Source organism: Drosophila sechellia, chromosome 3R, assembly GCF_004382195.2.
Source record: "Drosophila sechellia strain sech25 chromosome 3R, ASM438219v1, whole genome shotgun sequence".
Taxonomy (NCBI): domain Eukaryota; kingdom Metazoa; phylum Arthropoda; class Insecta; order Diptera; family Drosophilidae; genus Drosophila; species Drosophila sechellia.
The window spans coordinates 11,967,758-11,987,448 of record NC_045952.1 but is presented as its reverse complement, the minus strand read 5'-3'; the positions used below and the strand labels follow the sequence as shown (position 1 = coordinate 11,987,448).

The window sequence follows — 19,691 nt, the reverse complement described above, 5'->3', positions numbered from 1 at the left end:
TTAGAAATGAACTAAAGCTCATCCAGTGCTATGCATATCAATATTGATATAATAATTTAAGGTCTATATTATTGCTGGCTTTGAGTTCATAATCTAAGTAAGCCGGTGTTGATTTCCTTGATTAACTAGCAAAAGCCAAAATGATGCTTTGCTTTCCATTTTTGTAGTTTCAATTTGAATAATACTGCCGCAACACTATGTTAAATGCATTTATTGGTTTATATTGGCTGCTGTTTTATATGATTCCTCCTCGCACGCATTTATGTTTATGAAAATCATGAAATAGTAAATCAATATTTTAAGATAGCATGCTGTCAAGATTTTAAACAAAAATGTAAGCCCAAATGTCATTGTAATAAAAAGTAGCATTAGAATTTAGCATCAGATTTTAGCCAAATCAATACAAGATTTTTAATACAAACATTTAAAACAGAGTTGTAAAGGGAAAACATCGATATATTTCGAGGGAAAGTGCAATCGGTGTTTGAATAAAACAACCCCTGAATCAGTCATTTCAAAACGTGGAACAACGGTCACACTGCGACTTTGGCGACTTAAAAAGCACCCAAGAAAATTGATTTTTCGCTCAAACCGAAAGCAACACCTTTGGTCATCAAATACATTTCTCGGAATTGAACTCGCACCGCTAGGAAACAAAGAAAAGCCAGCATGGCAGCATCGCAGGTCGACCAGGTGAGCGAAGGGCGGAACTGCCGAAAGCTTTCCGGCCGGAAAACGGCGTCGCCATTGAAGCCCCGTGAGCTAATATCATAATAATTCCTAATTTTCCGGCATTTTCCAGAAACGAGCCCTCAACAAGTTGAAGCACGACTTGGAGCCCTTCCGGACAGCCATCGTGGGAGCGTACGGCGTGCTAACCTGGGAGAAGCAGTACTACGCCGGAGTGGTGTTCGGCGTCATCAGCGTCCTGTACCTGGTGCTGTGGTACCTGGACCTGTCGCTGATTACCCTGCTGTCGCTGTTCGGTGTCATTAGCATTTTGCTGAACTACGCATTCCCCAAGGTGTCGCGCCTGATCTTTGGCGGAGTCAACTGGGATGGCGACCAGGAGGCCAAGTTCGAGGACGTGTGCGGCCAAGTGTGCGCCGTCAAGAGCAGCGTGGTGGTCTGGTACGAGTACCTCTTCAACGAGCAGAAGTCCACAGTGGTGAGTAGAAGCGGTAGAGACCCAGTGTGTATATGTATATTAAAACAAAACAGCAGTTTCATGGCTCAGTATATGCAGTAGATCTTCTTCTGCATGTGTAAATTAAAACCTCGGGTTCTATTATTATTTCGTCTCACATTCATTCGTTTTGATTCCAGTTTGTAATTGTCATGAGCTTGGGTCTTTTGGCTATGGCATGGATAGGAGCCACCATCAACAATCTACTGCTCATGTACCTGGCCACCCTACTCATCGTCATGTGGCCAGGACTACAGAACAAGGACATTTTTAAGGCCGTCACCCAAAGGGCCTCGAAGATCATCAACGAGAAGATCCAGTGCGACAAGAGGAAGCTGCAGTAAAGGAATCCTCATCTCAAACAACCAGATAAACTCATCACCATTTGACCAAAAATATAAAACATGCCTAAGTCATATACTTGCCATTATGCACACATCGCATCACTAAATCACACATTAGGCGCATTGAATTTGAAACTATAAATATCCTAAAAGATAAGAGCAGCGCATACAGACTATTCTCATCGGAAAACTAGCAAATCCGTGGTTCTGGCCCCATCACATCTCCTACTATAAGTTTGTAACATGTAAGACAGAAGGATTCTCGAAACGAGGCGTACGGAGAGAGAAAAAGAACGCGCAACAAAAGACATGGCATTTTTGTGATTATTTTGTGAGTTAATTGAAATTTATGATAATCTTGGGAAAAAAAGGAACTTAAGCGTCTAATGAACTATATTTAAATAAAGATTTCAACTGAATAGATCAATCACTGACGGTCTCTTGACCTAGATCGCGTGCGGGACCTGACGTGCTTGCTCCTCTTGGTCTTCTTTTTATGCTTGCTGGGGTGCCGACGATGGTTTTCATCGAGGCTGTCATCGCTCTCTGAGCTGGAGTCGTGGTCCACCTTTCTCGATTTGTTTTTGGACTTCTTTGAGTGTTTTCTTGACTTGTGGCTGGATGATTTCTTCTTGTGCTTCCTACGTTCATATGCAGAGTCGGAGTCGCTCTCGGTGGACTCTCCCGTATCGTCTGCCTCGTCTGAACTACTCTTTGTTCTTCTGGTGCTCCGGGGACTATGCGAACGCTTTCGGTCACGGTCCTCCCGCTTCGGCTTAGATGGGCTTCTCCCTCTGGGACTCGGCGAACGACGACGCTCACGTTCCTCGCGTTTAGATACAGAGGAGCTACTACTCCGTAGGTCTTGCACATACTTCTTTTCTCGATCCACCTCCTCTTTGTAAGATTTGGCTTCTTTGTACGATTTTCTCTCGTCCTTGTACGTCCTGCGATGTTCGTCCTTGTACGTTTTCTTGTCTTCATATTTGTAAGACCTTTTATCTTCTTCCTTGTAGCTCATGCGATAGTCTTCTTTACTAGATCTCTGGTGCTCTGACTTTGAACTCTTTTGATCTCGAGCTTCATCCCGGTCTGATCTAATTTCTTCCCTGCGGTCTCTGTCCCTTCTCCCTGACTGATTTTCCTGCTTCACAATAATCTGGCCATGCTCGTTTTCATGTTTTTTGAATTCTTCGTATTTGGCAGTGTCTGAAAGTAATTGTTAAAAAAATGTTAGCATGTCACAAATTTAAAGGATTTGAATTTTCCAGGCTCTACTTACTTATGCACTTGCCATACTGAGAGTACTCCTTGCGGGATACGGGCTGACAAAGGAACTCGTTGAACGCCTCTTTGGCTCCTCCAATTGCCAATTTGACAATAACTCGCCCTGCATGGTCATCGAAACCTTGGATTTGGCCATATTGATCCTTCTGCTTGCCGCCCAGGATGCGCACGTAGGCCTGCTTCTTGATCTCTAGTACCTCGTTTTTTTCCGGCTGGACCAGTAGAGCTTTAGGTTTGAGCGCCTTATCTGCTCCCAGACCCATGCCTTTGGGTCGCAGAAAGGGGGCATCATCGATAGGTCCTGAGCCCTTCTTTTTTGGTGGTGGATCAACCCAGCCCATGCCGCGCAGCATAGCTAAGCCAAATTGTTGTATAGGTATGTTGTCATAGTCATCTAATGTAGCTTCCTTGGCACCATCGAGAGGCAGTTCATCTGCCTTAAGGGCGGGTAGGACAAGTTTCTGGTCATCTAGGCCTTCGGCACCGTTATTTTGGATGGCAGATATTAATTCCCGAGCTGCTCTCTGTTCCAGACTCTCTGTTGGACCACCTGCGGTGACTTCTGCTATAGACTGGGCCACAGGAGTCACCTCCTCTGGATCCGGTTCCTCCTCGCCAAGCAGAACTGCCCGCCTCCTAATCAGGCTCGCCAAAGCGGACGAAGTCTTCTGCATGCCGATCATTTTGATGGTAAGAGGAGCAGCTTCCACCTTTTCGCTAAAAGTTACATATGAGTATAAAACTATTTCAAGATATTTTAACTTACGCGACTGGCATGATTTCGTTTCCTTCCAAACATTTTATCAACTCCACCTTGCTTTCCTCTTTCGGATGCTTGCTAGGCAGAATGTTTGGTTTCTTGGACAACTTACTAAAGCCAAAAGATATCTTCTTGGCCTCCATGAATTACTACTGTTATCTAGTTAATAAATGAATAACTATTAAAAACAATTTGAAGCCGAAATGGATCGTAAACAAACAGGCCACAGCTGACTCGCGGTTTGTTATCGTTATCGATAATTGATTTAATTTATGAAACGCTTACACTACACTTTTGTAGTATTTCATAAAATAATTTATTTTCCCATTTATAACGTTAAAACTACTATGAAGTAAATTTAAATCCAATTTTAGCAGTTATATTAAAAACAAAAATAGTACAAGATCGTCACAATATTAAAAAATTTGACGCTGTTTATGTAACTCATCATTCCAAATAATCGCTCTTCCCCACGTTATATTCAGAAAGTCCTACAACGTTTGCTTTTTCAAAGATGATAAAATTTCCATCAATTATTTGTTAACTTCTTATAAGTTTAATTGGTAAGGCTTCGCAGGCTTCAAAATTGCCACATGGCTGATTAACTTTAAACTAAAAGAATTAACATTTGAACTATGATATGATAGAAATGTAAAATAAAATTAAAATTTTTATATTATCAATTGATTTTCAGTAACACTTACACCGTAGAAAATATTATTTATTTTCATATGTTTAAATGTTTTCATTTCGCGTAAGCCCCAAGGTGGAAAATTTAAAACCAATTTGGCCGCTTTTTAAGAATCGCAGTTAGTGCGAATGCAATTCTGCGACATCGATAACAAAAGTTGCATAGTGTAAGCATACTGTTTCTCGATATCGATTCTTAAGAGAGCTTCTGCTTCGAATTGTAAAGAATTTGAATTAAACTTGTAAGCGATCGCAAACTTCTGTTAGCAGTAAGTGAGAAAAGAAATGGAATTGGAAGAAGGAATTGGCAGAAGTAACTAAAAAGACGGTCCGCTCAATTTCCTATCGAACCTTCTCGAATAATGTGTCATCGGCGGGTCTAACCTCACTCATTCTCTTTCAAACAGCGGCAGCGCCAGCACGAGTTCAATTGTTTTCACGCAGAAATAAATTAAACAGCCAGAAAGATGTTCGGTGGACAGCAGCCAATACTCGTGTTGAGTGAGTATGAAATTTGCACGTCGTAGAGCCCAATTGCAATCGAATTACCCGCCGGCAGGTCAAAACACAAAGAGAGAATCGGGCCGCAAAGTGCAGTTGGAGAACATCCAAGCCGGAAAGGTATGCGTGACTCACATGTCTGGGTCTTGGGTTATTGTGTTCTCGCGTTTTCTGACCATCTGCTGATTGAAACGCCTTTTTCCAGGCCATCGCTGATGTGATACGCACATGTCTGGGGCCCCAGGCCATGCTGAAGATGCTGATGGACCCCATGGGCGGCATCGTGATGACCAACGATGGCAACGCCATCCTGCGTGAAATCACCGTGCAGCACCCGGCGGCCAAGAGCATGATTGAAATTGCCCGCACACAGGACGAGGAGGTTGGCGATGGTACCACATCGGTCATCGTCCTGGCCGGCGAGATGCTGGCCGCCGCCGAGCCCTTCCTCCAGCAACAGATCCACCCCACTGTTATCATTCGCGCCTACCGCGAGGCCCTCGAGGACATTGTCGGCCACCTGCAGTCCCAGCTAAGCATCCAGTTGGACGTCAAGGATAAGGCCAAGATGGCCGATGTGGTCAAGGCCTGTGTGGGCACCAAGTTCATTGGCAAGTGGTCCGACCTTGCCGTCAAGATTGCCCTGGACGCCGTCGAGACGGTGACGCTGAATGAGAATGGCCGTTTGGAGGTAGATATTAAACGGTAAGAATGATTGGCAGATAAAAATTTGTTATGCAAATTTCTAAATTTTTGAATAATAATTAACTTTGTTACTTTCACAGCTATGCCAAGGTGGAGAAGATCCCCGGTGGCGCCATCGAGGAGTCGTGTGTTCTTAAGGGCGTGATGATCAACAAGGACGTGACGCATCCCAAGATGCGACGCCTCATCGAGAATCCCCGCATCGTGCTGCTTGACTGCTCGCTGGAGTACAAGAAGGGCGAGAGCCAAACCAACGTGGAGATCATCGGGGAGCAAGACTTCACCCGCATGCTGCAGATCGAGGAGGAGTTTGTGCAGCGCATTTGCGCCGACATCATTGCCGTGAAACCGGATTTGGTATTCACTGAGAAGGGCGTCTCCGATCTCGCCCAGCACTATTTGCTGAAGGCTGGCATCACGGCCATCCGTCGGCTGCGTAAGACTGACAATCTGCGCATCGCTCGCGCCTGCGGTGCCACCATCGTGAACCGCACCGAGGAGCTGACCGAGAAGGATGTGGGCACCGGAGCTGGACTGTTCGAAGTCAAAAAGATCGGCGATGAGTACTTCACTTTCGTGACGGAGTGCAAGGAGCCCAAGGCCTGCACCATCCTGCTGCGTGGTGCCAGCAAGGACATCCTGAACGAAACGGAGCGCAATCTGCAGGACGCCCTGCACGTGGCCCGCAACTTGGTGCTGGAGCCACGCCTGGTAGCTGGCGGCGGAGCCGTTGAGATGGCTGTCTCCCAGCTGCTCACGCGCAAGCAGGTTAAGGGACCATACACGGCGGTGGCCCATGCCCTGGAGATCATACCGCGCACACTGGCTCAGAATTGCGGCGCCAACACGATCCGTGCCCTGACCGCTCTCCGCGCCAAGCACGCTTCCCACACCGGCGATGGCGTCTGCGCCTGGGGCATCGACGGCGAGTCCGGCGAAATCGTCGACATGAACGTGAAGAACATTTGGGAGCCGCTGGCCGTCAAGCTTCAGACCTACAAGACCGCCGTGGAGACGGCCATCCTGCTGCTGCGCATTGACGACATCGTCTCTGGATCAAAGAAACGCGGCGGCAACGAGCCCACCAACCCGGCGGCCATGGCCCAGGGTCAGGAGTAGTAGCCTGCGATCAACCACGTGTATTAATAATGCTTACTATCCTTTAATACTTAATTTAACACTAAAAAGAAAGAAAAAACAAAATCCCATACACGCCACCCCAAATGTTTAACATTTAGCTTCAGCCAGGCATTGCTGGCTTCTCTGGAAGGAGGAAACACATCCGCCGGCCGCCTACACACAAATTCAAATGCATTTGCTCTCATTAACAGTACACAAATAAAATTGTTAAAACTCATAAATGCTTATAAATCCCTTATTTAATGAGGTACTTGTAAAAATTAAATACAATAATTAGGCGTAGCTAATTTACCTCCTGGTTGCAATGTTCTACTTCATATAGCCTTTCGTCCATTAGTTTGAGCACTTCTAAGCCAATTGAAGTGAAGTGGGGATGCAGATATCGGGCAAAAAGCTCCAGGCAGTTTGGTTCCTTCTGGTCCTCATCCAACAGAAGGTACTCCCTCAGCCAAGACAGCAGTGGTGGCTTGTGGGAATGCACAATGCTGGGCACGCTGAAGAGCAGCTCGGTCTGCTGGATATCATTTCCATAGTTCTCAGAAGCATCGGAGCGACAGGCCACGTAGAGCATCTCGTATGGCTGCTTCTGGGTGAGATCCGACTGCGGAGGAGCAATCAGTTCATGGTCTATGTTTAGTTTGTACCATCGGAGCTTGTGGAGCAAGCGCAGATTCCATCTGGGCAAGAGCTGCTGCTCCAGGGCCAACTGATGCAGCGTCGAATTGGTGCACCAGATGGCCACCAGTGACCGTGAGTGCGTGAGCTGGGAGAGCGGTATGTGCGACAGTTGCTCATTGCTCAGCATCGAGTATCCCAGCTCCGGCTTGGCCCGCTTTATCCTGCGGATGTACTTATTCCGCCACGGAGGATCCAGCACGATGAGATCGTAGGCGGGCAGAAGTTGGTGCAGCAGTGCTGGCAGATTGTCCACATTGTGGTTGAAAAATCGGGATTGATTGGGAATCAAGTACACGCCACGGGATCCATCAACTCCCAGGAACCGCTGCATCCGTCCACTTTCGTTGGCACCATGCAACTGCGGCACGTTGTAGTCATCCTCCCAGTGCCTCTCTATCGGTGGACTGTCCCCCAGTTCAGGGGGCATGCTCAGAAGTTCTAGATATCCATTCACTAAGTGTAAATCCTCCAAGGACGACGGATCTTCTACGCCGGCTTTCCTTTTGCGCTTCCTGGTCTTGGCTTCCTCATTTCCTTGGTCAGTCTTTTTGGCATGGAACTGGAACAGTTCGGACTTGATCTTAAATTCGCCATATGATTCGTTTATCAGTTTCCTGTGGTCCAAGAACACTGCAAATTTCGAATCTTCAGTTTTCTTTTGCAATTTTAACATTTCCGTAATTGAAATGTTTATCTGAATATCATCACTGCGTCTATCGATAGTTTTTCCAGGGCGCGAAATATTACAAAAATATAAAATAATTGAATACCGACGGTATTGATTTTTTATTATTAACGATATTCATTAAAAACTGACGTCTAAATCGACAGTTAAATAAACCTTAAATAGTATATAGTTTTAGAGTTATACCCACTACTAATAACGGGTCTTATTCCTGCTTAAATTAAAATAATCCTTTATATGGATTAACAAATCAGCATGGAGTCTTCGATTTCCACGACGGTTGTAGTAGCAAAGCTCCTCGCTGGAATTTTTGGCTATTAATCTCAACATTGTCCACATGTCCAGCTTATATTTACATCTCAGGGGAGTATGCTTTTGGTTTCCCTTTAGGATGAAGAAGGCGGGTGGGGACTCTACGAGGAACTTTTTTGGGACACTAGCTCCATGTATATCCATCTTGTACAGAAGCACTGACTCCTGTTTCAGTTTATCGGCCAGCCAATCCAGATTTGCCATTAGACTCCTATTGACTTCCGCGCCATTTTGCAAGGAGTTGTAGAAGCAAAGCGCTATATCATTATCAAAGGCGTACATAAGTTCGTTCCAGCTATCAAGGCTTAAATTCTCAACGTTGGGATCTCTAGCAGTGGGCTCCTCGGCTATCCCCTTAATCACCTGATCGCAGAAATCCCTGAGACTCTCCAGGTCGGGCAGTTTAGGCCCAGTGAAATCCCCAAAGAAGAATACCTTTCCAGTCGAATTTGCGGCGTATATCAGGGGAAATGAGTCCACTGTACATCCTTCGTCACTCCGAGAGAAGCTGAAGTCATCCTCATTGAAGATGAACGACTGCCACACATCGTCCACGCAGAAGTCCATCTCGCCGCCAAGAAGCCCAAGGGCAGCTAGTCGGTATACCATATCTATCCATTTCTCCAGCGCTCCGATATCATCCGCAAACACATGAAGAACTACGAGGGTCGGTCGCCTGTGGATCTCCCACGATGATCGCAATTTTCCAAAATTGGGTAGTCGCTGGAGTCGGTCCTTGTATTTTTCCGGAAAAAAGGTTTTGAAGTTCGGCGGCGGCGGGTTGTAGCCGCAGTAATATTCAGACATGTTTATATCATTCAATTCAATTTTGAAGTTCGGCGGCGGCGGATTGTAGCCGCAGTAATATTCAGACATGTTTACATCATTCAATTGGCCAACCAAGTGAAATTGCCGGTCGCTTGACTCATTATCAGCTGATTAGTCATAATAATTGATTAAATACGATTGCAGTGGAGGGCCTGAGTTTCCGACATATCGATAGAAATTAAGTTCGATTTTTGTCAGCCGCTCAAAATTTGAAATAGTAACTTTTCAAAATCTAAATCCAAATTCACTTAAAAACACTGCGTATATTTCAAAACTGATGTGGTATCAATAAGCATGATGTTGAGGATTACAGGGTAAATAGCTTTGTGTAGCAATTGGTAATTGTCCTTTACAAAGAACTGACTTGGAATAACCTAATACACAATTGCCCTTTGAGATTCACCCTTTGCAATGTTTCGATTGAAAATAGGTTGGGCGACTTAAATAAAATCTCTTCAAATAAATCTATTCTAATCACAATAAGTGCCCGGACTCAGGACCTGGTTTCCACGCTCCTGTTCATCGCATTCAGGATCATATCCTCGAAGTGCTGGATGTTGGTCATCACGGTCAGGCTGTGGGCACACTGATCTGCATTGGGTGCATTGCTGATCACCCCGAAGAGGAAGTGACGGGGGTTGTTCCAGGTGGAGAAGGCGTTGGTCGACAGCTCGGAGGTGAACCCACCGCCACTGTCACCCTGGCAGGCGAGCGACTTGCCCTGCGTGAAGATGCAGAACTTGTCTGCCTGGATGTCCCGCAGATTCTGACGGCACACGGAATTCGACTTGGACACGGCCGGCACAAACTGGAGTTCGTGCTTGTTCTCGATGTTCCAGCCAGCGAACTTGCCCTGCACCTCATCCGTGACGCTCTCCTTCTCTGCAAAGCTGGCGAAGGTAACGCAAATGGGCCGGATTACGTGGCTCAGCTCGAAGGGCTCGTCGAGGGTCAGAAGGGCCAGATCCTGGTAATAGTTTTCCGTCCTTCCTTTGTAGCCACTGAAAGTAATAAACCAGTGGTAAGAAACGTGAAGGAGCCAGTTTCTTTTTACTTACGGTGCTATTTCTATGAGCCTCACATCCCGTCGCTTTTCATCCGGAGAAGTTTCTCCGTAATTGCGGTAGAACTTGGCCGCAATCACCCGGAAGGTGTCGTAGCTGTAGGGCAGTCGAGTACCCTCGTCGTATACGCAATGTGCGGCGGTTATGACTAGGTCCGGGGTGAGTAGCGATCCCCCGCACTGAAAGTGGTAGTCCTTCTCGTTGTGCCACACATATCTGCACAGGGAATATCAATGAAATCATCGGGATGGATAGTTAGCTGACTTACAGTCCCACATGCCAGGGCACAACCGTGTTGTTGATCGTATAACCGCCGGACGAGAAGCTTTTTATGGGCGTGGCTAGCTGGCCGCAGTCCTGCTCGCATCGCTGGCGTCCGCGGTTCCAGTATCCTCCCTTCATGCACCGCATTTCTGGCAGTGGGCTCAGGGTCTTGAATCCGGTGGAGCAGACAAACTTCACTTCGGTGCCGGGCGGATGGAATGGTTTGCGGCAGTCCACTTGCTGTCCATTGTGGGTGCACAAGGCCTTCGTGGAGTAGCCATCGAATTCTCCGGCAGTGCTGCAGTATTCTACGGAAAAACAAGGAGTACATGTGAGAAATTACTACCAGGGAACGGCCAAAACACAGTCACTCACTCACGCATTTCGGGATTGTGGAAGTACTCCACTTTTTTTTGGCGCAGTAGCTGCTCTCCTCTCCCTCCAGCACATATCCCTGCTTGCAGGAGAATCGCACTGTTCCCCGGGTAATGGGTCCAGTGAGGACGCGGCTGCCGTCACCCGTCAGGATGGGCCTTTCGTCGCCAAGTGGCAAGGGGCATCCAAGCAGCTCCAGCGGAGTCTCAGTCACAACGGGTGTGGTCACCTTCTTGGTGGTGTTGCATAGCAGTGGGGCCTCATCGGATCCGTCGTAGCAGTCGTTTTCCCCATTGCATGACAATGACCCCGAGATGCAGCCACCTGTTCCGCACTTGAAGGAGTACGCTGGACACTCCATGTGGCCGCACAGCTCCACCGACTCGTCAAAGCCCGTTCCATCCGCACAGTCGTCCTTGCCGTCGCACAGAAAGTTGCTCTTGTCCAGGCAAATTCCGGATGGGCATTTGAACTCATTTTCCCTAAAGGGGAAGAGAAGCAATTAATGTATCCATTCCTAGTCATCCTGTTATCTACATTCCACATTTTAGTACTCACTGGCAATTGCCTTGAAGCCGTCGGTCGTGCTGCCGTATATCGTCCTCGTTGCCGCATCTCAACCTGGTCTCATCGGAACCATCTGCGCACTCATTGACTCCATTGCACCCAGCTGTTCCGATCACACATGCTCCATAGGTGCACTGGAAATAGGGCTTGGTGCAGTGCTGCCGCTGGGAGACACAGGTCAACGCCGTCTCATCGGATCCATCGGGGCAGTTCTTCTCGCCATTGCAGACATCGTACTGCGAAATGCAGCTGCCGTTGTCGCACTCAAACTGCGAGCTGTCACATGCCGCAAATACTTTAAAAAGGATCCTTTCGATTAATATATTATAAGGATAACGGTGTGTTCCTTTACTTAATTGTTCTGACTGCGTAACCACATATATTGGAATCAGGTTTCATTAATTTATAGCACTTTTATCACAGTAAGAGTTGTGTTACTCGTATATACTTTATATATAAACCACATTTTAAATTTAATGATAATTCCAAGATCCCCACTTTTACAACTTATGCAAATCGGCTTCGTTTTAATTTTCTTTATTTTATTTACACCATTTAAATAATGCGATTGTGTAATGCTGTATATATATTTTTCCTAGCATTTGAGTGGATTAAACTGCCTGTAAAAACTGCCGGCAGCTAAACTAAATTACCGCGTTTTTTATTATTTATTTCCGTACACAATCTCTTACCCTTCACACTTAGTCAGTTCCCTGGAGTGTACTGAACAAACTAAAAATCAACAGAGATAAACAGATCGCGATTTCAAGATGAACCGGCTCAAATCGAGTTCTGAGAATCTCTCTGTGAGAACAACGCATTTAAATATGTACAGAAAATGTTTATTTTCGTTCCATTTGTATTATCATTTTGAACTTTACTCACTTGTTCTGAATCTCAATAAAAGCGCGCAGAGGAACAATGGATTTGATAAAAACGATATTAGTTGCATAATCCTTATTTCTGATGCACTATTATGCACTCGATCCAGGTGCACAAGGCAATCACATAGGTATGCTTAAATCAAGTGCGTGCTGATTAAAGTCGTCTGGAAAGCACTTGTCGCCGAGCTAAGAACGAGTCCGACCGAGCTTACAAAGCGAACTGAGCTCCAAAGTGTTCAAGCCGAATCTTATACCAATCTGAAAACACGTTTTAAGAGCACCTCATCAGTATCGATTAGAGTGCTAAGAGCTTCAGTTCATAATAGAAGTCGAGTGAGTGTAGTATTTATATCTCATTTTATTCACCAATATCTATCGATATCGCAGAAAAATGATATATGAAATTTCGTGTTCGCATTTCCACTAGCTGATTAACGGGTATCTGATAGTCGGGGAAGTCGACTATAGCATTCTCTCTGTTGTCAAACTTTTAGCAAATTCATTCTGGATTCTTTTTGCTGTACTGGCTTGAGTCCATGTTAGAAATAGGGGTTTCGCCTAATTCTTTTGAAAGATTTTAAGGAAACTAACTAGGAAAATCAATTTCTTATATTTTTAAAGAAGTAGTTTTCTAAATGTAGAAAACAGACAAATAAATGAAATTCGTAAAAATTAAATCAATTAATAAAAACGGTTAAATAAAAATGACCTTCTTATAAATACCCAATAAAAAACTGTGTACGTTTTTTTAAAGTCTAAAAGTACTCAAATTTTTTGCAAATTAAATTTTTTGACGCTAGTGCTGCCAGATCTTCGAAAATAGTTATTATTTATAGCTTCCCCATAATCCAACGTATATTTCAGATCGTATTCATTTCCATCAGTTCTACGCGTAGCGTACAATGTAGAATATGCGAAGTCTACATTTCATCTGTGTAAATTTTACTTGTACATTTGTATGGTTTGAATTTGCACTAAAAATTGTATTCCTGGATAGCACGGCAAGAAAAAATGTTAATTTTTATGGACTATCTTGGAACAAGATACTTCTTAAGCCAAAGAAGTTTAGTGCCAAATGAAGAATATTGTTATTAAGAATTTAAAATGTGGGTCTGCGATTTTAAGAGTTCCACCCTTACGAATTACCTACAATTCCAAAACCAACTATTTTACATTAACAATCCAAAGACAGCTTTTAAATTATTTAAATCGTTTTGTTTAATTTATTTGTTTCATTTTCCACATTCTCACTGGTTGCTGTTTGTTTTGTGTTTGTTCCTTTTACGTGTAGTTTATATTGATAATTTACAACTTACGGAGCTAACATAGAATGGCATTAAATTAGAGTTACATCGATTAAGTATGAAGGGAGCCTGCGGGTCCAATCGTCGATCGCGGGGAGGGGAAATTACAAGTAGAAAATGTAACCGCAAAGTATCTGTAGGTCTGATCTGATCGGATGAAGTAGGTATATAGGAAAAGTAGTAGTCTCTTATGGATAGGCCTGCTCGGCCGAGGGTCAGAGAGTTTAAAGTAAAAGCCACTAGCAAATGTACAAGTAAGTAGCGATTATTTAACTATTTACTACGAATGCACTGGTAAGTAAGTAGGTAAGTGGTAGGATGCAGTACTGTATGCAAGACTCCACCTTTTACGTATATCTGTTGCTACGATAATCCACGTTTAAATATTTATGTATTGTATTTTAGCGTCTATTCTTGGTTTGCGGTGGCGGGGACACCCCATTCGATCCACGCATATGCGTTTAAAATCTATAACATTTAACTTATTCTTATTTACGTATGTATTTGCATCTGCCTCCGTTCCGTGCCGCAGAATTACTCTCTTATTGTTTTTCCATTTCGACTCGATCCCTACATACATAAGTACATAAATATATATCAAGATTTATAAATATAATATATCTATAATCGAATCTTAGGCGGTAGTACGTATACATCTTCTGCAGGACCTCGTTTCGAACGGCCCCAACTGGGACCACCATGGAAACTCAACTGAAGGATCAATTTGCGGGACACACACACGGAGCGCCTTGTGGCTTGAGTCGAGCACAGCTCGTTGGATCCACTAAACTATATATATGGTATCGGTATCGGTATGGTATCGTTATAGCTAATCGGTATGGGTATCTCTATAGAGCGTTCAACTCACGATCAATTAACGGATCGAAACGAGATCAAAAGCAATTTCGCATGCAAGCGGGCAGTCCGCGAACTCTTTCTCAAACAACTCAGGCTCTAATTACACTGGGAGAACGGAAAATCCAATGGCAGAACTAAAATAATAACACAACAATCGAATTCGATTTCTCATTGTTTTTTTTTTGTATTCTTTAGATTTTTTCAAAACCAATAATTTATTTGCGTTTGCCGGGGCAAACGGTTTGTCGCACTCCTCATCTCGCCGCTTCTGTCGGATAATCTCATAAACGCTTGTCATTAAACTAAACATAATAATAATAAAATTAGGCATTAATTTAATTTAAAAGGTAAACACACTACACATTACTTAAAGAAACAGCTTCACTCTAGTCGTTTGGGGGAGAACTAAACAAATTCGTTTACAAATAAACAGAGTTAACTAAAATTGCATTATTTTATTTAATAAGCACAAACTATACACATTCAAATATTCGATACTCCCGAAAACGTTTGTTCTTCGTGTCGTAATATGTTTACTTGGCTAACAAATTCTATTTATATTTAAGTTAAAGTTTAATAGTTTTCATATTGTTTTTGTAACCTTCGTTACTTATCTTAAATTGGTTTAGAACATGTTTTTACCAAAAAATTAATATCAACAGAATTTTGCTCGCATTCAACATTATAATGGTATACATTCATTTTTTTCTTTTCTTTGTGTTTCAATTTTTGAGTATTTTTCGCGAAATTAATTTAAACATAGCAGTAAGCAACAAAGAGGCAGGACAGAGGTTTCCATTTCGAGCGAATCCTCTTGAATTATTTCGTTTGGAACTAAATTAAAATTGTTTGTTTTGCTCATTTAATTCTAAGTAGTTTTATAATCTGCGCTCTTTCCACTACTACTTTTTATTTACTTAGCCTAGTTAATTAGTTTGTAGTTTTGTTTCATTTACGTATTTTCGGTTGCTGCTCAAACGCTTGAAATAATTCCATTAGGTTCGATTTAGGTTAAGTTTCGTATTCGCACAAGTACCATCAAAATATTTAAATATTATTCATTTAAGTAAATAGTTCATTTGTTACAATATAGTTGCTTTGTATCTGTCTCCGCGTCAGTACGCCCAATCCCACATACACCCTACGGATCTAAGGATCTACGGATCTAAGGATCTACTGATCTAAGTGTCCTCCTTGGACCGCCGCCGCCGCAGCCGCTGCCGCCGCCGCCTTCTGGGCCTGCGCCTGCTTCTCCTGCTCGTTCAGCTCCTTGATCGCCTGGATCTCCTTCTTCAGCTTCATCCGCCGGTTCTGGAACCAGATCTTGATCTGCCGCTCCGTCAGGCACAGCGCGTGCGCCATCTCGATTCTCCGTCTGCGGGTCAGATAGTGATTCGTGTGGAACTCCTTCTCCAGCTCGAGCGTCTGGTAGCGGGTGTATGTCTGTCGGCCGCGTCTTCGCAGACCATTTGTACCTGCAGATCGGAATGGGAAAGCATTGGTAAGTAACCAGAATATTATACTTTTAATATTATTCATTTTGGATCTGCATCGACCAAATACATTTGCAGTCAAATATATCTGTCTTATAACAGCAGCTCCAAAACAAATGCAGATGTGTGTTAGGGAAACATTGACAAAGTGACTAAGTAAATATATATTTTTATCGATTTATTGGCCTAATTATTTATATAAGTCGCCACAAAAGTGATTTAATTGGTTGTATTAACGTTTAAGAGCACATGATTCACATTATTAATAAAATTGCCTCAAAATTTGAGTCATATTGAGCAGCAGTGACAGAGTGTTTTCGGGTATTTATGTTTTGGCCTTTCATCGGGCAAATCAAATTGAAAAATTGCAACAAGCAGCTCAACATTTGTTTGCTGTTCGCCGTTGTTGTTTGGCCAAGTCGTAAATATAAATTCTGCTTTTTGCCAGCGATCATCAAGCAGCTCGAACGTAGGCCGCAATTGCAAGCAAAGGGGCCAAATCGAAAGGAAAGGGGATCTCAGCGCAAAAAATACATTTCATCTTTACGAGTATCGCCGAGTATTTGCCAGTTTGCCAGTTTGCAGTTGCGGTTTTTGTTTCTCCGCCGCGATCGTTACTTTAAATTGATCGTTTGCCGCTGCACCGCCGATGTTGCTGCCGTGCTGTCATTGCATCCAGATCCGCAGTTCCACAGTTCCACAGTTGCTCAGATACAAAAATACACAGATGCGCAGATGCAGCCACATTAAAATGAAAAGGAGAAACGTGCGAGCACTCGGTTGTGGCATTGCACTGGGGATATGGCGAATGTGGCTACTTAAATTGCAGTTATGCCAGATAATGCCCGTTTAATTGGCAACCTGAGAGTGGGGATGGGGCAGGAGGAGCAGGGGTATCCAGAGGAGCCGGGGGAGCCAGAAGTCGCATCAACAGGCCAGCACAATGCCGTGTTTAATCTCTGATTTTAAATATTTATGAAGTTTAATTTGCCTTCAAGTGCAATAACTCAATTTCGTGTGTGTGTAAATGCACTGCAGCTGTCTCTGGCCCATCTCCCATCGAAGAAGCGGCCCAGACAATGTCTGATATTATCGAAATCAACCCATACCAAACCAAACCATACCATACCAACCAACCAACCAACCAACCCACCCATTCGACCATGTTAACTTGGCAATTTGGAGACCAGGTCTTTCTCCTGGGCCCGAGCACAATGTTAAGTTAAATATTATGAGCATTTATTATGTTATAAATTTGGCCTAAAGGTATTAACAAATTTATGCCGACACGAAAGTCATAAAGTGAAAACGCATTTATCTTTCACTCACACACACATGTGCAGCGTACGTAGCGAGTGCAATTGTGTGGGTGTTGGAAATAAATGGCGAAAAAATTTTATAGACAATAAAAATGATATGGAAATAAAATGGCCAGGATGCAACAAAGAAAATTATCATCTATATGGGCTCGCTCATGCATGCTGATAAATTTTCTTAATGTGGCTTTATTTTTAAACTGCCTTGCGAGAATTATGAAGACCCATTTAATGTGCCAGAAAATTGGCCAGTGACAGGTCACAAGATTTGCGATGCGTCAGTTTATGGCAATTTGTCGGCCATATCTCTCAGAAGGACTTAACGAAATGGTAGCAAAAATACAGCAACCTATTTTGGTAAATCCGCGCAGATTATTTGTTTAAAGTACTGTTGGAATTTCAATTAAACAAAGAAGCCCCCACTCGTCGAAGTATTCCCAAGTAATTTCCCCTCGATTCGCGGCCAAATAAGCGGCGCAAAAGCCAAAAATATACTCGTAAATAAATTTATTTGGCTCTAAACCTGTTTGCTGATTAACTTAAATCCCCGGCAGTCGTCGTGCCAGCTTCTTGGCCTGGAAAATACATCACGCCGAGGTTTAGCAAAAGTTTCATTTTATTTAGGACTTGCCGGCGAAGTAGGAGATTTTGCTTGAGGAGTACGTGAGCTTTGCTCGGCAATTCTAAATGGAATTTGTCACTCGGCGACCGACTATTTTATCGCAACTTACAGCCCCACAAAAAAAGGGAGCCCTACGTACGCGTATGTATATGCAAAAATAAACTTTTTACGAAACTTTGCTTTGCCGCGATATTTTTTCCCAACCACCCCTCCGAGTTTTTCTCACCCGTTTTAGAATTTTTTCCAGTACTGGCCAAGTTTCCAAATTTATTATGCGAAAAAGTGCGAAATTCATTTTGCTGGCTCGCTTCTTTGCTTCTTCTTCATCTGCGTCCTGCTGTGCTGTGCCATTTTCTTTTGTAGACTTTTGGAAAATTTTTGTGTATTTCTAAGTACATAATTTAAATGCTGGTATGTGCGGGCGAGGGGGTGGCACAATAAAACTTGGTATGGCAAGGCGCGAAATTTCTTGTAGATAATTTAAACGAGGGCGGTGGGTGAAGTGGAGTGGAGTGGGGGTGTGAGTCTAGGAAATCTTTTTTCAGAATATTTATTCGGTTCCAGTCGGTTTTCCATGGGGCCTTTCCATGGCTTTTCCTCGGCCGCCCCGAAGATACATTTTCAAGGTTTTGTCGACTACGTCTTCGTGTGTTTTTTTTTCTTTTTTTACTTTTTTTTTGGTGCAGCACAGCTGCGCCTGGGTCCCCAGTACGTGTTATATTTTTTAACTTAAATTCCTCAGGGATTTAAAGTTTTGACAGTTTACGTGTTTCCCATTTGCAGCGAACTTTGAACCGAAACGAAACGGAGCGATATCTATGCCCGTCCCGTTCTCGCCGCATATATCCGTCTCTTTCCGCCCAAGGGGGAGTGACTCACCCCCGGAGTCGGAGCGTTGCTAGCGGCCATAAATCTCCAGGTGACGGCGACTCCATGTTGCATGCGGCACATCGTGTGATCTATGCTTCTATTATAACTATTTATATACACAGATGCGGATACACGCCACACTACTACATACACTGCTTATACTTAATTCGATTTTGTTTTTCGGCCTTATCTTACTCTTACTCTTTCTAATTTATGCTTTGTTTTTGTCATCGTCACGTGCTATCTGAGTTGAGATTTTACCAGAAATTGGGGAGCTGTCCTCGGGTCTGATAAGCTGGAACTCGGATGGGGACATTCCTGGTATCTCATCGATATAATACTAAGATTACGGGGAATCGTTGAAGAAATGGGACTCACTGCTGCCATTTATAACGTCTCAGGTCCAACCGGAAATTAATTGCCTCTATTTTTTCCCAGCAACAAGCCGTAAGGACACGGAACCCTTTTTGGAGGGAAAAATGGCCAAAAGGCGGGAAGAGCCATCGATTGGACATCGATTAATTGGATGGCTTGGCACACATGTGTCGCCCCACCCACTCCGTTCCGTTCTATGGCACGCATTTTATTCGCAATTTAATTAAATCTATTTTCGTGCGTGTTTGTCAGGGGCGTGTTCCACCTTGCTTATATGATGTACGAACCCACACACACAACCCACACACCCACCCACCGACAGCTGCCAGATATATAGGTGGGAAGGTGGGTGGGGGGGGTCAGTACATAGATTCTCCCCGGATTCGAATTCGAGTGTCTATAAAACAATTAAATGCGTCTCAGCTCCGGCTGAGGTTGACTGCGAGACGGAAAACTAATTTTCCGCACTGCCAATCGAGCACCACTAAATCTGTCAATTAAATTGGCCGCAGGGAGTACGAGGCTCTGGGGACTGGAATGGGAATAGGGGCGTGGCTGCCTTGGATCGCTCGGTGTTCAGACG

At 43.9% G+C, this 19,691-nt stretch overlaps 7 protein-coding genes across 12 annotated transcripts in view; 2 read left to right on the top strand and 5 right to left on the bottom strand.

The window, feature by feature from the left end:
* Positions 1-509: 509 nt before the first annotated feature.
* LOC6616845 (ARL-6-interacting protein 1 homolog) lies at positions 510-1,949 on the top strand. The gene is made up of 3 exons (XM_002041145.2): positions 510-693; positions 803-1,168; positions 1,327-1,949. Exons 1-3 carry the CDS (start codon positions 670-672, stop codon positions 1,528-1,530), a joined length of 594 nt encoding a protein of 197 aa, XP_002041181.1. The 5' UTR covers positions 510-669; the 3' UTR covers positions 1,531-1,949.
* LOC6616844 (G-patch domain and KOW motifs-containing protein) lies at positions 1,855-3,795 on the bottom strand. The gene is made up of 3 exons (XM_002041144.2): positions 3,584-3,795; positions 2,813-3,534; positions 1,855-2,739 (listed from the first exon to the last, which is right to left on the bottom strand). Exons 1-3 carry the CDS (start codon positions 3,718-3,720, stop codon positions 1,958-1,960), a joined length of 1,641 nt encoding a protein of 546 aa, XP_002041180.1. The 5' UTR covers positions 3,721-3,795; the 3' UTR covers positions 1,855-1,957.
* Positions 3,796-4,442: 647 nt separating this feature from the next.
* LOC6616843 (T-complex protein 1 subunit gamma) lies at positions 4,443-6,834 on the top strand. Its single transcript, XM_002041143.2, has 5 exons — positions 4,443-4,536; positions 4,675-4,768; positions 4,827-4,888; positions 4,974-5,473; positions 5,554-6,834. Exons 2-5 carry the CDS (start codon positions 4,735-4,737, stop codon positions 6,590-6,592), a joined length of 1,635 nt encoding a protein of 544 aa, XP_002041179.1. The 5' UTR covers positions 4,443-4,536; positions 4,675-4,734; the 3' UTR covers positions 6,593-6,834.
* LOC6616842 (N(6)-adenine-specific DNA methyltransferase METTL4) lies at positions 6,831-8,000 on the bottom strand. Its single transcript, XM_002041142.2, has one exon. The coding sequence runs from the start codon at positions 7,962-7,964 to the stop codon at positions 6,897-6,899; it is 1,068 nt and encodes a 355-aa protein (XP_002041178.1). The 5' UTR covers positions 7,965-8,000; the 3' UTR covers positions 6,831-6,896.
* Positions 8,001-8,050: 50 nt separating this feature from the next.
* LOC6616841 lies at positions 8,051-9,259 on the bottom strand. Its single transcript, XM_002041141.2, has one exon. The coding sequence runs from the start codon at positions 9,162-9,164 to the stop codon at positions 8,169-8,171; it is 996 nt and encodes a 331-aa protein (XP_002041177.2). The 5' UTR covers positions 9,165-9,259; the 3' UTR covers positions 8,051-8,168.
* Positions 9,260-9,359: 100 nt separating this feature from the next.
* LOC6616840 (modular serine protease) lies at positions 9,360-12,495 on the bottom strand. 3 transcript variants are annotated; one of them, XM_002041140.2, is made up of 6 exons: positions 12,272-12,492; positions 11,378-11,681; positions 10,820-11,301; positions 10,449-10,752; positions 10,175-10,396; positions 9,360-10,117 (listed from the first exon to the last, which is right to left on the bottom strand). In XM_002041140.2, exons 1-6 carry the CDS (start codon positions 12,336-12,338, stop codon positions 9,610-9,612), a joined length of 1,887 nt encoding a protein of 628 aa, XP_002041176.1. In that variant the 5' UTR covers positions 12,339-12,492; the 3' UTR covers positions 9,360-9,609. The 3 variants fall into 3 exon arrangements, with proteins under 3 accessions (XP_002041176.1, XP_032576646.1, XP_032576647.1); XM_032720755.1 differs by lacking the exons at positions 11,378-11,681; positions 12,272-12,492 and having other exon boundaries at positions 10,824-10,907; XM_032720756.1 differs by lacking the exons at positions 9,360-10,117; positions 10,175-10,396 and having other exon boundaries at positions 10,544-10,752; positions 10,824-11,301; positions 12,272-12,495.
* A 2,372-nt stretch (positions 12,496-14,867) lies between these two features.
* The window catches only part of LOC6616838 (homeotic protein ultrabithorax), a 76,062-nt gene continuing 71,238 nt past the window's right edge, over positions 14,868-19,691 (bottom strand). For all 4 annotated transcript variants that reach the window (XM_032721554.1, XM_032721557.1, XM_032721555.1 and 1 more), the window contains one exon: positions 14,868-15,907. In XM_032721554.1, coding sequence (XP_032577445.1) covers positions 15,606-15,907 — 302 coding nt within the window. In that variant the 3' untranslated portion in view covers positions 14,868-15,605. The remainder of the gene's footprint in view (positions 15,908-19,691) is intronic.